The sequence below is a fragment of the Curcuma longa genome, chromosome 1, assembly GCF_044706935.1.
Source record: "Curcuma longa cultivar G26 ecotype Majalengka, Jawa Barat chromosome 1, ITB_CL_G26_1.1, whole genome shotgun sequence".
Lineage (NCBI taxonomy): Eukaryota > Viridiplantae > Streptophyta > Magnoliopsida > Zingiberales > Zingiberaceae > Curcuma > Curcuma longa.
Genome location: NC_133861.1, coordinates 6,798,076 through 6,815,289, shown reverse-complemented (window position 1 = coordinate 6,815,289; position 17,214 = coordinate 6,798,076). Strand labels below are relative to the sequence as shown.

At 36.8% G+C, this 17,214-nt stretch overlaps 3 protein-coding genes across 4 annotated transcripts; all 3 read left to right on the top strand.

Annotated features, from left to right (window-relative positions):
- Positions 1-100: 100 nt before the first annotated feature.
- LOC141839771 (ASC1-like protein 1) lies at positions 101-5,118 on the top strand. Its single transcript, XM_074727600.1, has 6 exons — positions 101-264; positions 1,565-1,779; positions 1,877-2,032; positions 3,581-3,766; positions 4,366-4,550; positions 4,728-5,118. Exons 1-6 carry the CDS (start codon positions 127-129, stop codon positions 4,757-4,759), a joined length of 912 nt encoding a protein of 303 aa, XP_074583701.1. The 5' UTR covers positions 101-126; the 3' UTR covers positions 4,760-5,118.
- Positions 5,119-5,901: 783 nt separating this feature from the next.
- Positions 5,902-6,276, top strand: LOC141839780 (uncharacterized). Its single transcript, XM_074727610.1, has one exon. The coding sequence runs from the start codon at positions 5,921-5,923 to the stop codon at positions 6,149-6,151; it is 231 nt and encodes a 76-aa protein (XP_074583711.1). The 5' UTR covers positions 5,902-5,920; the 3' UTR covers positions 6,152-6,276.
- An 8,060-nt stretch (positions 6,277-14,336) lies between these two features.
- Positions 14,337-16,746, top strand: LOC141832589 (homeobox-leucine zipper protein HOX16-like). 2 transcript variants are annotated; one of them, XM_074720077.1, is made up of 4 exons: positions 14,337-14,856; positions 14,955-15,073; positions 15,690-15,929; positions 16,318-16,746. In XM_074720077.1, exons 1-4 carry the CDS (start codon positions 14,763-14,765, stop codon positions 16,621-16,623), a joined length of 759 nt encoding a protein of 252 aa, XP_074576178.1. In that variant the 5' UTR covers positions 14,337-14,762; the 3' UTR covers positions 16,624-16,746. The 2 variants fall into 2 exon arrangements, with proteins under 2 accessions (XP_074576178.1, XP_074576174.1); XM_074720073.1 differs by having other exon boundaries at positions 14,937-15,073.
- Positions 16,747-17,214: the final 468 nt, after the last annotated feature.

The following is a 17,214-nucleotide window of genomic DNA, read 5'->3' as shown; positions in this document are numbered from 1 at the left end:
TTCCCTTTTATATTTATGAGATATTAAATTATAAACCATCCCCTGCTGCGGTTGGCCTCCTCGGCCTCAGACTCGGAGAGAGATCCCGTCTCTTTGGATCTCGCAGCTTGCCGCTTGGCCGGGGAGATGGATCTGGTGGAAGGTTTCCGATCATCGAGCTGGGAGCAGGAGTCGTACCCCGCGTACGAGGACTTCCTGGCGCTGCCCTTCTTCGTGCTGTTCTTTCCCACCATCAGATTCTTCCTCGATAGGTTCGTCTTGGAGGTGCGTGGCTAGGGCACCTTTGATTGATGTGTTGGCGATCGCTCGGATTTTCCTTGTGTCGAAGTTCCGTGATTTTGCGAAAGTTTGGATTTGTTTTCGGTGAATTTGGGAACTTGTTTTGACTAGCTTGATTGAAAGCGCGTGCTTAGCTTTTCTTCAGGCTTGATTCGCCCCTGCCAATCTATTAGTTTCCTCTAAAATACGACTCTCGCTTCCGAGGGAGAATCCACCGTCCGCTCGATTCAGAAACAAGGTCATCGGAGTGAGTGCACAAATTTGGTGATCTGAACTCCGGCTACAAGAATGAAGAAGGTTGCTACTCAATAAGGAGAGAAAACTTGTTGGAATTTGTGAATTCTATATTGAATTCAAAATGATCCTTCGCGACCCAGATATGGCCCTTCTACAAACGAATCTAATCCTTGATTGATTTGTGTAAATTGGGTTGCACCCATCCAAGGTTGATCTGGGCCCTTTAGTTGCGTGGACAATCTATATTTGGTAGTTATGACTCTAGTTTGTTTGTACCCCTTGGTTCACAAGGTTCATATGGTTCTTCCTTCAATAGGAACCCTATTCAAAGCATGGCAAGCCATTAATAAGACGTCACCTTAATACCCATGTGCTAAGTAAGTCAGTACAGGATAACATAATTTTAACCATCTCCATTAGAGTTTATTTATTTATTTTTGACCACACCATTTTGTTGAGGTTTAGAAAGTGGTGAAGAGGATTTTTCTGGAGCTAGTACTTACTGACAGATTCTTGTGATAATTAGAGCTCATTGTATTCTTTCTCTTCTCCCCTTTATAAAGCCTCCTTGTATTCATTGAAAACTTGTAAGAGGTTTCTCCACCTAATATAGAGGGCTTTCGGGAGTTATCCATTGTAGGATCATAGACTATGGAGTAGCAGCCTTAGGGCTGCTGAACCATGTAAAAGAACAAGTGTTAGCTTGATTTATTTTTTATTTCTGTTGCATATTAAAATTGTAAACTAACCTTAGAGCAAGAGAAGGTATTAAATGTTCTGGAGGTGGAAAACCTTCAATGACTGTTTGTACCAAATTAAACTGGAAGAGAATCTATAGGAAAACGTCTCAAGGAGTTCTGTATATTTGTCCAGGTAATAGTGTGCATTGGACAATCAAAGATATGGTAGTTTAATCTGTTTTCTATAGGTGACGCAGGACATGGATTCAAGGTTGATGTATGATTAACAGACTCTTCTTGCTTCCTTTTTCAGTTTATCTCACAATTTTGGATTATCTCAAGAAATTAATTTTTTTCCTGATACATAGACATTAGCTGTGCGGCTTATACCTAAAACAGTGCATGATGAAAAAGAAAGGAAACGAAAAGTCAAAAAGTTTAAGGAGTCAGCATGGAAGTTTCTTTACTTCTGTTCAGGAGAGCTTCTGGCCCTTTATGTTACATACAATGAACCATGGTTCACAAATACCAAATACTTTTGGGTAGGACCAGGAGACCAGGTCTGGCCTGATCAAAAAATAAAGTAAGGCTTACTATTTCCAGGAGCTGAGTTTTCACTTGTATATTTTGTTGGTGTGGTAATTGGATCGAAACCTAAGTGTTGTTTATTTTTCATCCAGATTAAAACTTAAGGCCGTGTACATGTATGCTGCTGGGTTCTATACATATTCTATTTTTGCTCTCATATTTTGGGAAACAAGAAGATCTGACTTTGGCGTTTCAATGTCGCATCATGTGGCAACAGCAGTTCTGATTGTGCTCTCTTATATATTCAGGTTGGTTTTTACACTCCATTTTATATTGTTTTCTTTTGCCATCATTCTGACATACTTGCACGCAGATATTTTGTTATTTAGAAGCAGGTGTATAATCTGGTTTTATGGTTTTATCGAGAATGGTCCTCATATAGGAGACAAAAACGTGTTGAGCATATGGTCTATGCTCTTCATATAAACTATTTGTGATATGCTGAAAATTTTTATTCACAATATTAAAGAATTGATTGGCTACTCTAATAGTAGTTTCTATCTAAACTGCCATAATTTGAACATCACATTTTCCACATACTAAGAAGGAAAATTCTATAGGGGACATTTAATTTTCCTTTTTTAAAAAAAAAATTGAGTGAATTATGGCGATAACTTTCTTTTCTTCCGAATGCAAAATAGAACTGTGGTTTGAAATCCTTATATATTAGTTTCCCTGCCATACATAGTGATTGACAGAAGGCAAATAGTATCCAGGTCTAACATTACAAAAACGTGTAGTGTCCGTATGTAAAAGGCTTTCCTTAATTCTAAATATTCCAATCGCCACTTTTGCTCTTATGACATTATCTTTTTAAGGCCTTTCTTCCTTTCTCTTTTTTTGATTCTTTGCATCTAAATTAAAGTAAATACAAACCAAATTGGCTTTCTTATCTATTTATTCCTAAAAAATATTAAGTTAACCTAGGCTAATAAACTTTCTTGATGTGGGTGAATCAATCAAAGAGTAGTAGCAACATGCAACTACATATGCACATGTGAGTTTGTACTATGTGATGATGCACTGAACATGCATATTTAAGCATATATGTGATCACATGAAATACTTTTCTACAACTGGCAGTGTGCTACTCATATTAGATCAAATTGTATTATGAGATGATGCTACTAGTTCTAGCATGGCATTTCTTATTCCTTCCAATGCTCAATGAAGAGTACCGAATAACAAGGTTAAGTATATGAAATTGTTGATGGGAATACGATTTTATACTCACTAGCTGGAAACCTGAAGTAGGTATAGAATAATAAAAAGCCATGAACCCTATTATCTAGAGTTAATTACGTGGATCTTACCACCCTCTTGAATGTAAGTAAGATCCATGTTCATGAAGTTATTGACATAGTTTTATGCTAGCTGTGGCGATCAAACCAACATTCCACTTAAATGGGATTGACATTGGCCGACAGTGTGGCCTTAGTTGCTGTGCATTACCTTTTTTATAGATTGATCAGTCTTCTTTCTACTAATAAAAAATTTCCCCATAGAAATTAAATGGATATTGCAAGAATGTTTGGGAGTACAAGGTAGTAAAAGTCTGTAGAAACTCTTGAGGCTAGATTACTACCTGTAGAAACTCTTGAGGCTAATTACTACCTAACAAGGTTGAGTATTTGGTAGAAACATTATGTAGTTTTATTTATGTTCTGTAACCAAACTCTGATAAATAATTGGCTTGAAATGATAATGTTTCTAAAACTAATATTAACTATTAAGCAAGTCTTTTGACTCCTTTAAGATTATGATTCTTTATTAATTTTCTCTTTGCATTGGAGCAGATTTGCTCGGGTTGGTTCAATTGTTTTGGCCCTACATGATGCAAGTGATGTGTTTTTGGAGGTGGGAAAGATGTCCAAGTATACTGGAACAGAATGGCTTGCTAATATTTCTTTTCTTATGTTTGTTGCATCATGGGTTATACTTCGTCTTACATACTTTCCATTCTGGATCCTCCGAAGCACAAGGTAAGTGTCACATTTCTATTGGAATAGTACGTTGTGACACTTTACAGTTCTAAGATACATAAGTAGTCTTTAACACTGTTCTGCAACGGCATTATATTTTCTTTATGTTATGGATCAAATGTGCATATTGATTTCCATATCCGTATAGAAAATAGGTGAGACTGACAGTATCTCTTGGGCACAAGCTCTTTTGTGGATTATTTTTACAGCTGTTATCTTAGTAGCTGTCCTTGTTCCGACTTCCAAGCACTGTTATGCCATGCTTTGCATTTGCTATCTATTTAGAGTGCTAACCTTTTACCTTTTTGAGCGGTTCATGTTAAATTACTTTTGATCTCACAAGAAATTAGAAGCTTACTGACAAAGCATAGAAAAACACAGGATTGTAGAAAATTTTGGCATTACTGTGTCAACTACTGCTCTAACCATAAGTTGCTTTTACATGCTTAGTTGCTGAACTTAGAAATCTTGAAGTGTAATAGAAAAACAGAAGCATCTATATTTCCTTCCTAATTTGTTGCTTATTCGCTAGAATGTTTCGTCCAGCCATGTATTTTTAAGATTTACCCTAGTGAATTATTGGCCTTATATCTCAACAGCTATGAAGTCGTCCTGACCTTGGACAAGGCGAAGCACAAATTTGAAGGACCCATATATTATTATGTATTCAACACTCTGCTCTTCTCGCTGCTTGTTCTTCACATATATTGGTGGGTTTTGATGTACCGAATGCTCGTAAAACAGATCCAGGCTAGAGGTCAAGTTGGTGATGACGTCCGATCAGGTAATTGCTCTATCATGTGTGTTTGGTATATCAAATTTTAAACTCTGTGAACTTCTATTCGTTGAAGTCAATGGAAGGATATGAACATATTGCAGTATCGACTTTTCAAACTGCATCAATAGTCTTTAATAGCATCCATTCTGCTGTTCTGATTTTTCTCGATCCCTTGTCTTTCAGATTCAGAAGGGGAAGAGGAACATGAAGATTAATTGGGAATATCTCCTGGCTAGTGTTTACATGATTCCGTAGCATTCTTTATGCATATCGATTTCTACCTCGCACTATTGTGCCAGCGACCTATTATATATACTAGGCTTGCAATTTGCAAATTCCAGAGAAAGATCAACCATTTCGCTATTTTTAGGTAAACTTGCGATTAAGCTTCACTAAATGGAAAAAAAATGAACATCTTAAGCTTACTTTAGCCCTAGTTGGTGAGTAGTTGCTATTCGACTAGAGGGAAGGGAAACCCTGTTGATTGTATGCAAAAAGATGGATGCTTACTGATATTCTGTGTTGCTCATAGTTGGCCATTTGCTTCATTGCAACATTTTTAGTTTTTCTTAAATTTTAACTAGAGCTAGTGGTTCATGTTCTATTATCTGGCCTTTTTCATAGGTCTTTTTGTTTTTTTTTCAACTTGGTGACAACAATTTTACTATTTCTCATTTTATTTTTATATCCACCCTCACGCATCCTATTATTTTAACTAGAATCAAGTTATAAATGTTTTGATTATTTTTTACATTAATATTTAGCATTTTTCATTTTTCACATTTAAATATGGCAGCATATTATTTAACTTAAAAAATATTTTAGAATGGAAATTAATTATATCATATGTTATTTATTAAAACGCTTTTTTTTTAATTTCTAAATCCTCTAGAGGCAGCTAGCTGCCGCCTTTACCCGTTTTCTTTTTTCCAATATTGATTAATTTATAAGAATTTGATAGTTTAAATAGTTAATTAATATTATAAACTATTTGAAGAATTTAAGAAACCATGACCATATATAATCATTAATTGCCTTAACAACTAATTGCTTAACTACAATAAAATATAAAAGTCAATAGGAGTAGAGTCAATTTAAATAGTTAATAAATTTATATATAATATATAAAAAAAATGTACAACAACTCAACTCAATGAGGAAACCCTTAACTAATCCATTACAAAAGGCACACTAGCCACTCAATTTGCTTTGTATATATATTTCTTTTCTCCAATCTGATCTCATCTGAAGGAGACTTGTATTTTGTTTTGTTTTGTTTTGTTTTGTGGGCGTGTTTTAGGTTGGAGGAGTAGTTCAGTGGCAATTATCATATCTCTCATGAGCACCCAGAATAATCGCATGTACCATCTGCCGTGATGCTGCGCTGTTTCAGGTGTTGCGGTGCAAAGAGCGAGCCGCTGGGTGATGGTGGAAGATGGAAGAGCAATGATGAAATCCTGACAGATTTCAGCACCTTCTCCGTGCAAGAGCAGCAAAGGAACCTGGAGAAGGCGCTGGAGGAGGAGAAGAAGGCGAGCAGGGAGGCGAAGAAGGTCGTCGAGTGGGTAAAGCAGCAGTCTGCGAGGATGGAGGCTAATTTGGAATAGTCTCTGCATGTTAATTTGTACGAAACTCTTTCTTTTCTGGATGTTCTTCCCTTAATTATTTATTGGGAGGAGTCATTTTTCATTGTTTACTCATTTAAAAAAAATATAGACCGATAGATTTTAAATACATCCGTAGATCAAATTTGATAAATTTTCTTGTTCACTCAAAATTGGATCGAACACTTCCATTCGTTCTTCTCGCTTCGATTGCTTCCAAATTACTCGACAACTAACTGTGATGATGCTGTGAGCGTCACGGACGTAGGGTTCGAATCCTGGCGAAGTCAGGCAATACCCTCCTGCGTCATATTCAACTGTAATTTTTCGATTTATCTTTTCACAGATGGTCGTAGGGCCGACCGTATGGAACCGTTAAAGTGACGGATTTCACCATGCATGAGGTCCGTGAATCAATTAGGTTAAATGAACCATGCTCAGTTAGTCGAGGTGAGTCGGTCGATCGGTGTTGATGGTGGACCTACTTGATTAGCTAGATGGATCGAGCAGGTGTGATGAGTCAATCAGGTCGAGTAAATATACGATCGAGTTGATCGGATCAAACGGGCTTATATATATAGTCTTGGACAATCTGTTCTCAACCACTTTTCAAAATTCATATAAGTTCCATCCATATTGTGAAATTAATAAAAGTAAAGGTCGATTTTTTTTTGTTAGTACCACTGTAGATTTTTGAAAGTAGATTTTTGAAAAATAAATATTACAGTTTGATTAATTTAATTTTCAATCAAATTAATCGATTTTATCGATCTGATTTATTTGATTTCTATTGAAAAAAATTGAACCGTTCGATTAACTCAAAAAGTGATCAGAAGGTTTTTAAACTTTCAAAACTCTATATTGATGGGTCTAAAAAAAATACGATCGGATCTATTTCAAATATTATATATTATTAAAATGTCTAAAAGATATCCAGGGCCGGCTCAAGGCATAGGCCACTATGGCCTATGCCTAGGGCCCCAATTTTAGTGGGGCCCATTATTATAAAAAAAATATTTTATAAAAAAATTTTTATATCAATTAAACAATGTGTTCGTTTCGTGAGATCATAGTGCTTCGATTTCTGCAGGGCCACATCATGTTTGCATGGTTACACATGAGAATTTGATGCCGCTTCGTGCATTTAATGTATTACTCACGCCTGCATGCCTATATATATGAGAAGTTACTACATGCATAAGAATTAAGCATGACTAAATTGATGCATCATTCTAAAAATAACAGTAAAACTAATTAATTTTATATTAATTATAATTATTATATTATTATAAAAATATAAAATTTTATTTATATGTCAATTTCTTTTTCTTTTATCTTATTTTATATCTTCATTCTCTCAAGAGCTAACAGATCAATACTGTGGATCTCATTTTATATGATATAAAAAGCTTAAAATTACTTAATGATAATTTTTTAAAAATAAAATATTTAAATCTTAAAATTTTTTTAACACTGTGATATTGATGATTTAGATTTATTTTTAAAATTAAAAATTTTTTAAAAAATAATAAATCCAGAATTATAAATCACAATTGAGGTATTAAAAAATTAAATTATTTTTCTAATGCATGAATAACTTATAAAATATTATTAACACTGGCGTAGCCCAATAATTTTTTATTTATTTTGTTAAATTGAAATTTAAAAAATTAAATAATTAGTTAAATCTTACTAATTTAGCCCAGTACAATTCAAAATCCTAATTACGCCATTGATTATTAACTATACTTATTAGTAGCTTTAGCAAAAAGAAATTTTTTAAAATTAAAATTAATAAAGTCTTATTTACGTTCAACAATGTTTTGAAAAAGATTAAATAATCTAGTAATTTTATCAATTAAAAAAAATTATTAACAAAATTTGAATATAAAAATTTAATTAATAATTTTGCATCTCAAAAAAAAATTTAAATCCGTTGTTGTCGATCTCAAATCCGAATGAAAAAAAGATAAGAGAAAATTTTATATTTAAAAAATATATTAAAGGTCTAAAAAAAAATTTAGCCTAGGGCCCCATAAAACCTTGAGACAGCCCTGAAGATATCAATTCAAAATCATTAATAAAAATATTTTAAAAAAAAGTTGTCCCTTTTGTACTGTTTAATTACTCTGTTCCTCTACTCTAAAGATGAACATTTATCTTTAGGGGTGCAGAAAGATTGATGCTGCAGATCGATCATCCTTAATTTCTTTCAATATTGAGCAATATGAAATGATTCGACTTTGAAAATATCAAGAAAAGATGCTGACAGACTTTATAGAGGTCATTTTCTCGACCTACACTACACTTAATGAAATCATAAAGATAAACAACAAAAAAAATGTGAGATCTAGTGGAGAATGAGAGATCATTCACCAAGAAATACTTTTTTTTTTTTTGTGGATGATGGAGAACAAAGTAACTTTCAAGCTCCCTCAAAGTTATTAAGTGACCCTCATCTATAATAGTATATATATTGCAATGGCCCTTATGCTTCTTAGAAGGCAAATTTATAATTGCCTTTGCATGTGAGAGGAGATTACAAGAGATAATTATCTATAAGGAATGTTATATTAGATACCATTCGTGAGCATAACATCAAGTATAAAAACATATATTTTTATTTTCACTTTTTTAAATTAAATATTAAATTTTAAATTTTAAAGTTAAAATCTATGAAAAAATTAGATTTTTTTTACACTTGATATTCACGATGATGCTTACAGTGGTACTCACAGATGGTACTTAATATATCAAAATCATAGATATCATTTTTATATCACGTATAATCATATTTTAAGACGCGTAAGATATCATTTCTATTATATATACATACATGTCAAGGTGTGCTTCTGTAACGACCCGGCCCCTCGGCCCCTTGGGCGGCCCAACTAGCGGCCCAATTGGCGGCCCAATCGGCGGTCCCTTGGGCGGCCCAACTAGTGGCCCCCTTGGCGACCCCTATGTCGTCAATCGACGACCCTTGGCCGTGCCGTTACTCACTAGGACTTTCCACCCCTGGCCAGTGGATTTTTGCCTTCCCCAGGATTCGAACTCTAGACCTCCAGGTTAAGTACTAGAGTTTATGAATCCTGGTAGCCAAGTGAGAGAGTTCTCACTTGGCTACCAGGATTCATAAACTCTAGTACTTATCCTGAAGGTCTAGAATTCGAATCCTGGGGGAGGCAAAAATCCACTGGCCAGGGGTGGGAAGTCCTAGTGAGTAACGGCACGGCCAAGGGTCGTCGATTGACGACATAGGGTCGCCAGGTGGGCCACTAGTTGGGCCGCCCAAGGGACCGCCGATTGGGCCGCCAATTGGGCCGCTGGTTGGGCCGCCCAAGGGGCCGAGGGGCCGGGTCGTTACAGCTTCACTTTCTAGTGACCTTACCAAAGCTGCTTCATGCAGTTTTGATCAATATTATTTAAAAATGATGTAATTTTAATTAAAATTATTGATAAGTATAAAAAAATATTATTTGAGATATTAAATTATGAATAGGGTGTTATTTTTGTTGTGTTGCGTGTGTGAGAGGAGACATGGAGCACTTTAAAAAGATGTTTTTATTTTATTCATAATTTAATAAATATTCATCATGTGTCACTTTGAAATAGTCATATCAAAGCTGTTCTATGTTCTAAAATGATGCAATTTTTAATTAAATTGTTTTAAAGTGGTGCAATTTTGATAGTTTTGATTAAAGTTAATTACTCTAATAATATTTCAAGTAATAAGTTACGAATAGAGTATTATTTTGATCATTTTGTTAAAAAAAAAAGATATTTTTTCAATGATATACACAATGAAAGATGCTTTTTAATTATTATTTTTTTAATTTTTTTTCCAATTAAGTGTCTACTCTTTTAATTATATTCTAAATCCAAAAGCAAATCTCACAAATAGTTCTTTTGTGTGCTCGTTTCTGTTCCTTCCATTACTTAAAAAACAAAGAAGAAGAAGAAGAAGCCTTTTGAAAGCCATTATCCTACTTTTTCCTAAAGAACTAAAGATGCTTCTTCATTATCTTCGTCTTCCCCTGAAATTGAAAGAAAGAAAAAAAAAACAAGAAAGAAAGAAAAAGAATGACAACGATTTGTTGTGTGCATGCATGGGAAGAGCAAAAGTGTCTTTCCATGCGCTTTCCTATTGAAAAAAGAAAAAGAAAAAGGTAGTAGATTGAACATAACCAGAGATGCCTTGCCATGCATGTGACAGGACGGGCTCGGAATGAGACGGGCTACTTCGTCAAAAATTCTATTATTTGACGGGTCGAGATAGCTCGGTCTATTAATTTGGTGAGTTAAAAAATTTTGAACCCAAGATGGGTTACAATTTAGGTGGATTAATTAGTCCATCAAAATATTATATATATATATATATATAAAAGATTTTGCTATGCCGCGTGACACCCTCATCCGTGACTCATGCACACTGTCCCGCTCCCGTCGTTGTCGCCGCCTCGTTCAGCCACCGTCGATCGCGCGGACCGGGCGCATTCGACGTGCCAGTTGCCAGCGCACCGCCCGACGCCGAATTCTGGCCAGATAGTGGTCAGAATCCGACGAATTCAATCGGAAATGACAGAATCCCGCTGGCAGCCACTGTTGCGCGAATCGCGGTCGGTTTTCGACCGAATCGCGGTCGGTTTCCGGCCAAATCACGATCGGAGACTGGCCGAGGAAGGACCGTCGGTGCACGGCGGTCCTTCCTCAGCCGGTCTCCGACCGCAATTTGGCCGAAAACCGGTTGCGATTCGGCCAACAGTGGCTGCCAGCGGGATTCTACCGTTTCTGGTCGAATTTGTCGGATTCCGGCCACTATCCGGTCGGAATCCAATGTCGGGCGGTGCACCGGCGAGTGGCGCTTCCATCTTGCCCGGGGCGGTGGCCGGACGAGGTGACGACGGCGATGGCAGCGACGACGATGCGCACGAGTCGCGGACGCGTCGTGGATGAGGAGGCGCGCAGGGTAGCAAGACTATATATATATATATATATATATATATATATATATATATATATATATTAGGATTTTTAAATTTAATTACAGATTAGGTGCCTCATGAGCCCATTGAATTTTTTACTATAATTTTTTTTTAAAAAACAACCCACGGGAACTTGAGCTTTACAAGATGATGGATTGATAAGATTTTAATTCAATTTACTTAAAATTATTTGACGAAACGGTTAGTACCGATGGATTCAAAATATCTCCACAATGGTATGATATTGTCCACTTTGGGACTAAACCTTCATGATTTTATTTTCCAAAAGGTCTCATACCAATGGAGATACTTTCCATCACTCACCAAGACTTTTACCCTTCGGTCCATTCGACTTACTAGGACTTCCTACATAGTCGCAGCTAGGATTTTTTACCCCTCGGTCCATCCGACCTACTAGGACTTCCCACCTAGTCGCAACTAGGACTTTTTGCCCCTCGGTCCACCCGACCTACTAGGACTTCTCACCTGGTGTCTGATCCTCTTGATTCAGACATGGGAGCACCCACTTTCTTTGTTTAAGGTTCAAACCACATGGTTAGATCTGGATCATGGCTTATCCGGTGGTTAGTCCGGTGAAAAGCAGTCTCGCTCTGATACCACTTGTTAGTACCGATGGATTCAAAATATCTCCACAATGGTATGATATTGTCCACTTTGGGCCTAAACCCTCATGACTTTGTTCTTGGGCTCTCCCCAAGAGGCCTCGTACCAATGGAAATACTTTCCATCCTTTTAACCCCATGATCTTTTCCATGTACTTTAGATGCGGGACTATGTTTGCACCCTTACAACCCAACAGGAACGAACCAATCCAACAAGTTCCAATCTAAATTAACGGTTCTAGACATAACTTAGTGTATTATGTCTTCCCTCCTAATTCGCCTATCAAATAAATTTAAAATACAACTTAGAGCATCCACAACTCACTCTCATTATAAACACTCTCCACCTCATTAAAAAATATGGGGTCCACTGCCACATACTTGTTATAACAATATATCTCTTTCACTCACATTCCTTTTAATATTAACACTCATTATTTATTTAATGAGTTCCACCGTCCACTCAATCATCTTAAATAAATAAATTTTAAAAATATTTTTAAATAATTAAATTATTATTATTTTTAATAATAATTTTACTTTTAAAATAATAATTTTACTATTTTAAAAAATAATATTAAAAAATTTATTCAATTTTAAAATAATCGTTAAAACTAACAGTTTTAATAAATATAATAAAAAAATAAAAAATATACATATGGGGTGGGCCAGCCTCCTGGTTGGCTCACCCTACGTTTATTTATTTGAATGTGTTCAATTGTTTAAAACGGTTCAACTGGAAGGGTGTTATAACACCCCGTTAGAGCATCCATTGTGAATGCTCTTATACATATTTAAAGACCCATCTTTAAAATATTTTTTCTCCTTGAGATTCAGATTAATTTTGGATCGACAACTCATGTAGGTTGGCCTGTTTATGCCTCGTCAAATAATAGATTGATAAAATTTCAATCTAACCCACTTAAATTGTTTAGCGGGAGTAGAGTTGTAAATGAATTAAATATTTGTGAACAAACTTGGTGTTCGGATTGATAAGAACTTATTTATGTTCATTCAATATATACAATATCAATTAAATAAATAAGCTTGAACAACTCGTTAAACTAAATAAATAAATTTAAATATATATGTGTTTAGCTGGTTAATAATTTATGAATTATGTTCTTATTAACATACTAAATAAAAAAAATTCAAAATAAACAAATAAATTTGTGTTATCAAGTTTAATAATCAACCAAATAAACTTAAAATATAAATGTTTTATATAATCAAACAAGTTTGAATTGAAAACTTCAATAATATCTAAATCAAGTTCAAGCCAAGCTTAAATAAAACTCAAGTTAAGTTTAAACCAAGCTTAAACTCATAAAAAAGAAACTAAGTCACTCATTTCAAAAGCTTAGTTCATTTTAAGCTTGACTAGATATGACTTGATAACTTTATTAAATAAGATTAAATACCATAAAGTTTAACTCAACTTGGTTTATTTATCGTCCTAAACGAGACAAATCAATTTGACGAATCTAATTTAAATTGACAGTTCTAGATATAACTCAATGTATTATATATATTTTTATTATGATTCATCTATTAAATAGATTTAAAAGATAATTTATAGTATTTAAAGATCAATCTTTAAAATATTTTTCAAATTCAAAATTTTTTATTTTTTTCTTTTAAATGGTTTGCTACTGCATCACATCCACGAGGAGAGCATTTATGAAAATCATAATAATCAAATAATTAGATGGATTACAGATAATTATTAATATTTATTAAAAATAATTTTGACATATTATTTACAATAATAATGAATTGATACAATCGTTACGATATCACTATTATAAGTTTTAGAAATAAAATAAATAAATATTATTTTCAATACAGTGCATAATGAAAATAACGGTTTTTTTTAAAAAAAAAAGATAAATTTGCCGACTCGTGATATTATTTCGACACGATGAATTGAAATGTGAATATAGACCACTTGCGTCCCATCGTGTCCTGAGAAACGGCCACGTAACCACGCGGGGTCCACAACTGTTTAATCATTACCCATTTTGTCTCGGAGCGCTGACTCATCCCTCACTAGCCAACGGCACCGTCCGATCCGCATCGGACGGTCCACACACTCGAGCCGCCAACATCATATCCGCCTCCCCCATATGCGCCCTCGACACGGAATCTGTGTACGTGTACGTCTCCTTCAGGCGGTACCACGGGGACACTTGTCACTCACAGAGTGGCAGACGGGCTGTGGCTCAGATTACCATTTTGCCCCCGCGGGCCCTCATTGTTCCACATAAATAAGTCGATTAGGTCTGGCACAGCCTGGAAGGGATCTAGGCCAGATCACCACTAAATTTTGTGAATAATTCTCTCCAATTCAAAACAAAATTGGATGCTAAGTCTCGTTAGGTTTCGTTCATACGATTCAATTAATTTGAAGATCGGGGCAGTCTTGTCATTTTCATAGTCGTTTACCTTTTAGTTATTCGATCGAGATGAGCCACAGCATCTGGGGACTTGTTAATTCGCTAACAGTGCGAGGGTAATTTCGTCCTGTCGTAACATTTCGGAGCTATAAAATCTCGCCCCTTCCGCTTCCTGAACTTTAGCCCGGGAAATTAACGGAAAGCCCCCTGGAAAAAAGGCCACTCCCAACTTAGCCCTCGTCCCGCCGGGACAAAATTTTCCTCTTTCTCTTGTCGTACCTGAGGCGGAATCCGGCGGAACTCGCCGGAAGGTGGAGTTGGAGGGTCTTATTGTTGGCTCGGCCTGAGGTCGCGATACGCTAAACGACATGATGGGGTGTTCCCTCATCCCTATGGAGATGTCTACGCGCCTTCTCTGGAGTACCAGCTTCTTCCGCCACAAGTTGATGTCGCTCCTCGCTTTCTTCTGTTAGGCTTGTCGACCGAACCCTTTCGATCCTTCCGACTAGATCGAGATACAAGGGAGAGTGGAAGTACATATCGTTGGTTTGCTAGACGTTGTTGTTGAATCCAGATCTGAGCGTTGGTCGCTCCGATCTGAGAGCAGTGAATGGATTCCGGCCGCCATCTTATCTTTGACTCCTCTTCGTCGTCCACCCGAGCACGCCTGGTCGTGTTGGGTGGTGGGAATCCTGTCTTTCGAGGTACTATCACTACCAGTAGGTTGATTTTGACTGGAACTTGGCTTTGGTTCTTGTTAGCTGATCATTTGGGGGAATTAAAGGCCTGAGGCCTGTTGTAGTCGCGGAGGAACGCAGTACCGCCAAGCGGCCTTTTTTTACATCGCCGGACGAGATCTATGAGGACGAATACTACGAGGAGCAGCTTCCGGAGAAGAAGCGCCGCCTTACACCTGAGCAGGTAACTATTTTTCTTCTATATGTTACCGGCAATTTACTGGTTGGATGAGTAATAGGGCAAAATTCTCAGCTTTCATCTATTCCGGGCCTCGAAATTCCCAGATTCCCTTCGGTTTCTAGCCTCCATACTCTCTCTTTTGGTTTCCCAATCATCTAGCAGCAACTATTGCTGCGAGGCGGCCATGTCTGCTTCGTGTAGTAGGGAAGGTGGGTGGCGCAAGTGAATTTTGTATTGGGAGTAAACGATTCCGTTCTTTCGTCTATCATGCCAATTTCGAGAGGAAAGGGACTATTTTTGGTATGTTTTGGACTTCTGATTGAGACAAAAGTGGTTTTCTATTGGCACAGTGAAACGATCTGGGCATTTCTGAGGGAGTGCTCACTTTTTTTATCATGCTGCTCGCAAATCAACATTTTTGTTTGATCAACTAACGAAAGCAGTAGTCCACTCTTTTACTAGCAACATGGTCGATCAAACTTTGGCCGCGAGATCATCCTATGTTTTTGGGCTGAAAATAGTGATTTTCTGTGCCAAACTTCACATCGTATTGATTCATTATTTGTGCAATTCCTGTGTTTTTGAGTTTCTGTTCTAAGCTTTTAACCAATGAAAAAAGGTACACTTGTTGGAACGGAGCTTCGAAGAGGAGAACAAGCTAGAACCAGAGCGAAAGAGCGAGCTGGCTCGAAAGCTGGGGTTGCAACCCAGGCAGGTGGCAGTCTGGTTCCAGAATCGACGTGCCAGGTGGAAGAACAAGCAACTCGAGCAGGATTTTGATCGGCTCAAGGCTTCTTATGATTCACTCCTCCTCGATCATGACACCCTCCTCAAGGACAACAAGCACTTGCAGTCGGAGGTAATTCCTCTCCTCCTCCTGATATCCACAGACCATTTCAAAATCATTCATTCCTCTCACATTTAGTTCAGGTGTACTCTCTTTCTTTGACTCATTTTTTGCCATATTCTGTCACTTTTTAACTACTGTAACGAGGCCAAAAGTTCTAGCTGGAATCTTTATGTTCTTTTGAAATTCTGTTTCTTGTCGTCGTCTCCAATTCCACTGACTACCACCACAGTCGATCATCCAAATGACTGAGATGCCCCGGGCTTGTTTCTTCAGGAAAATGTTCCCATCTTTTTCACTTTGGAATCTGTCTTTGTGTCCTTTTCATCAATACAATTTCCTGATACATATAACCAAACAAGATCTTGTGAGCAGATTTGAATAGTTAATTCTGTTGCAGGTGAAATCACTGTTAGAGAAGCTACAAGCAAAAGAGCAAGGAGCATCTGGGATCACCGGGCTAAAGTTGGACGGCCATGTAGCATCGAGCACCGGAAGCGGTGGGAGCGCAGTGGTGGAATTGGAGGGTGCGAACCAGCTAGTGGAGAGCAGCAGGGACTCGTACCTGGCGGAGGGCTACCCCTGCGAGCGGCTGGTTCACGGCGAGATGCACTCCGAGGAAGAAGACTTGAGCGACGAGGGATGCAACTACTACCCTAATGGCATGTTCATGGAGCAGCACGATCAAGAGTGGCTCTGGAACTAAATGTTTGTTAGTGTGTGTCGTTGCATGTGTACTAGTCCTCGTACGTGTATGGTGTAGTCGATGAGATCATATGTGATTAGATAAGCATTAGTGGGGGGAAAATAGTATTCATGGTTGTGTTAATTATCACTAGACAAATAACTAGTGTTTGCTTCCTTCCTTAGGGTTCTCCCTTGTTACTCGAGCATTTCACCGAATAGTTTGCACCTACATCCATTTAGGCTTTTCTTCGATATTTAGCTTCTTCTAGGTCTATATGCTTAGATCTAGGGATGACAATTTCGATTCGGTATCCTATCCAAATAGAGAGAGGAGGATATTGAAGGATTTTTTTATTTAATTAAATAATTGAATATAAAAATTTTAAATTTGAATAATATGCATTTGACTCAAATATCTGATTAAATAATATATATAATTTTTTTTTTTATTTCATCGAAGATCAATTAAAAAAAGAATAATTTTTTTTATTAGTTTTGGAAATCAACACTAACATTGTGGTGTTGGTAGGACCAACACATGGTGCATTGGTGTTGATTTTAAAAATTAGCACGGGTGCTGACAGCACAACCAACACATGCTGCATGCACG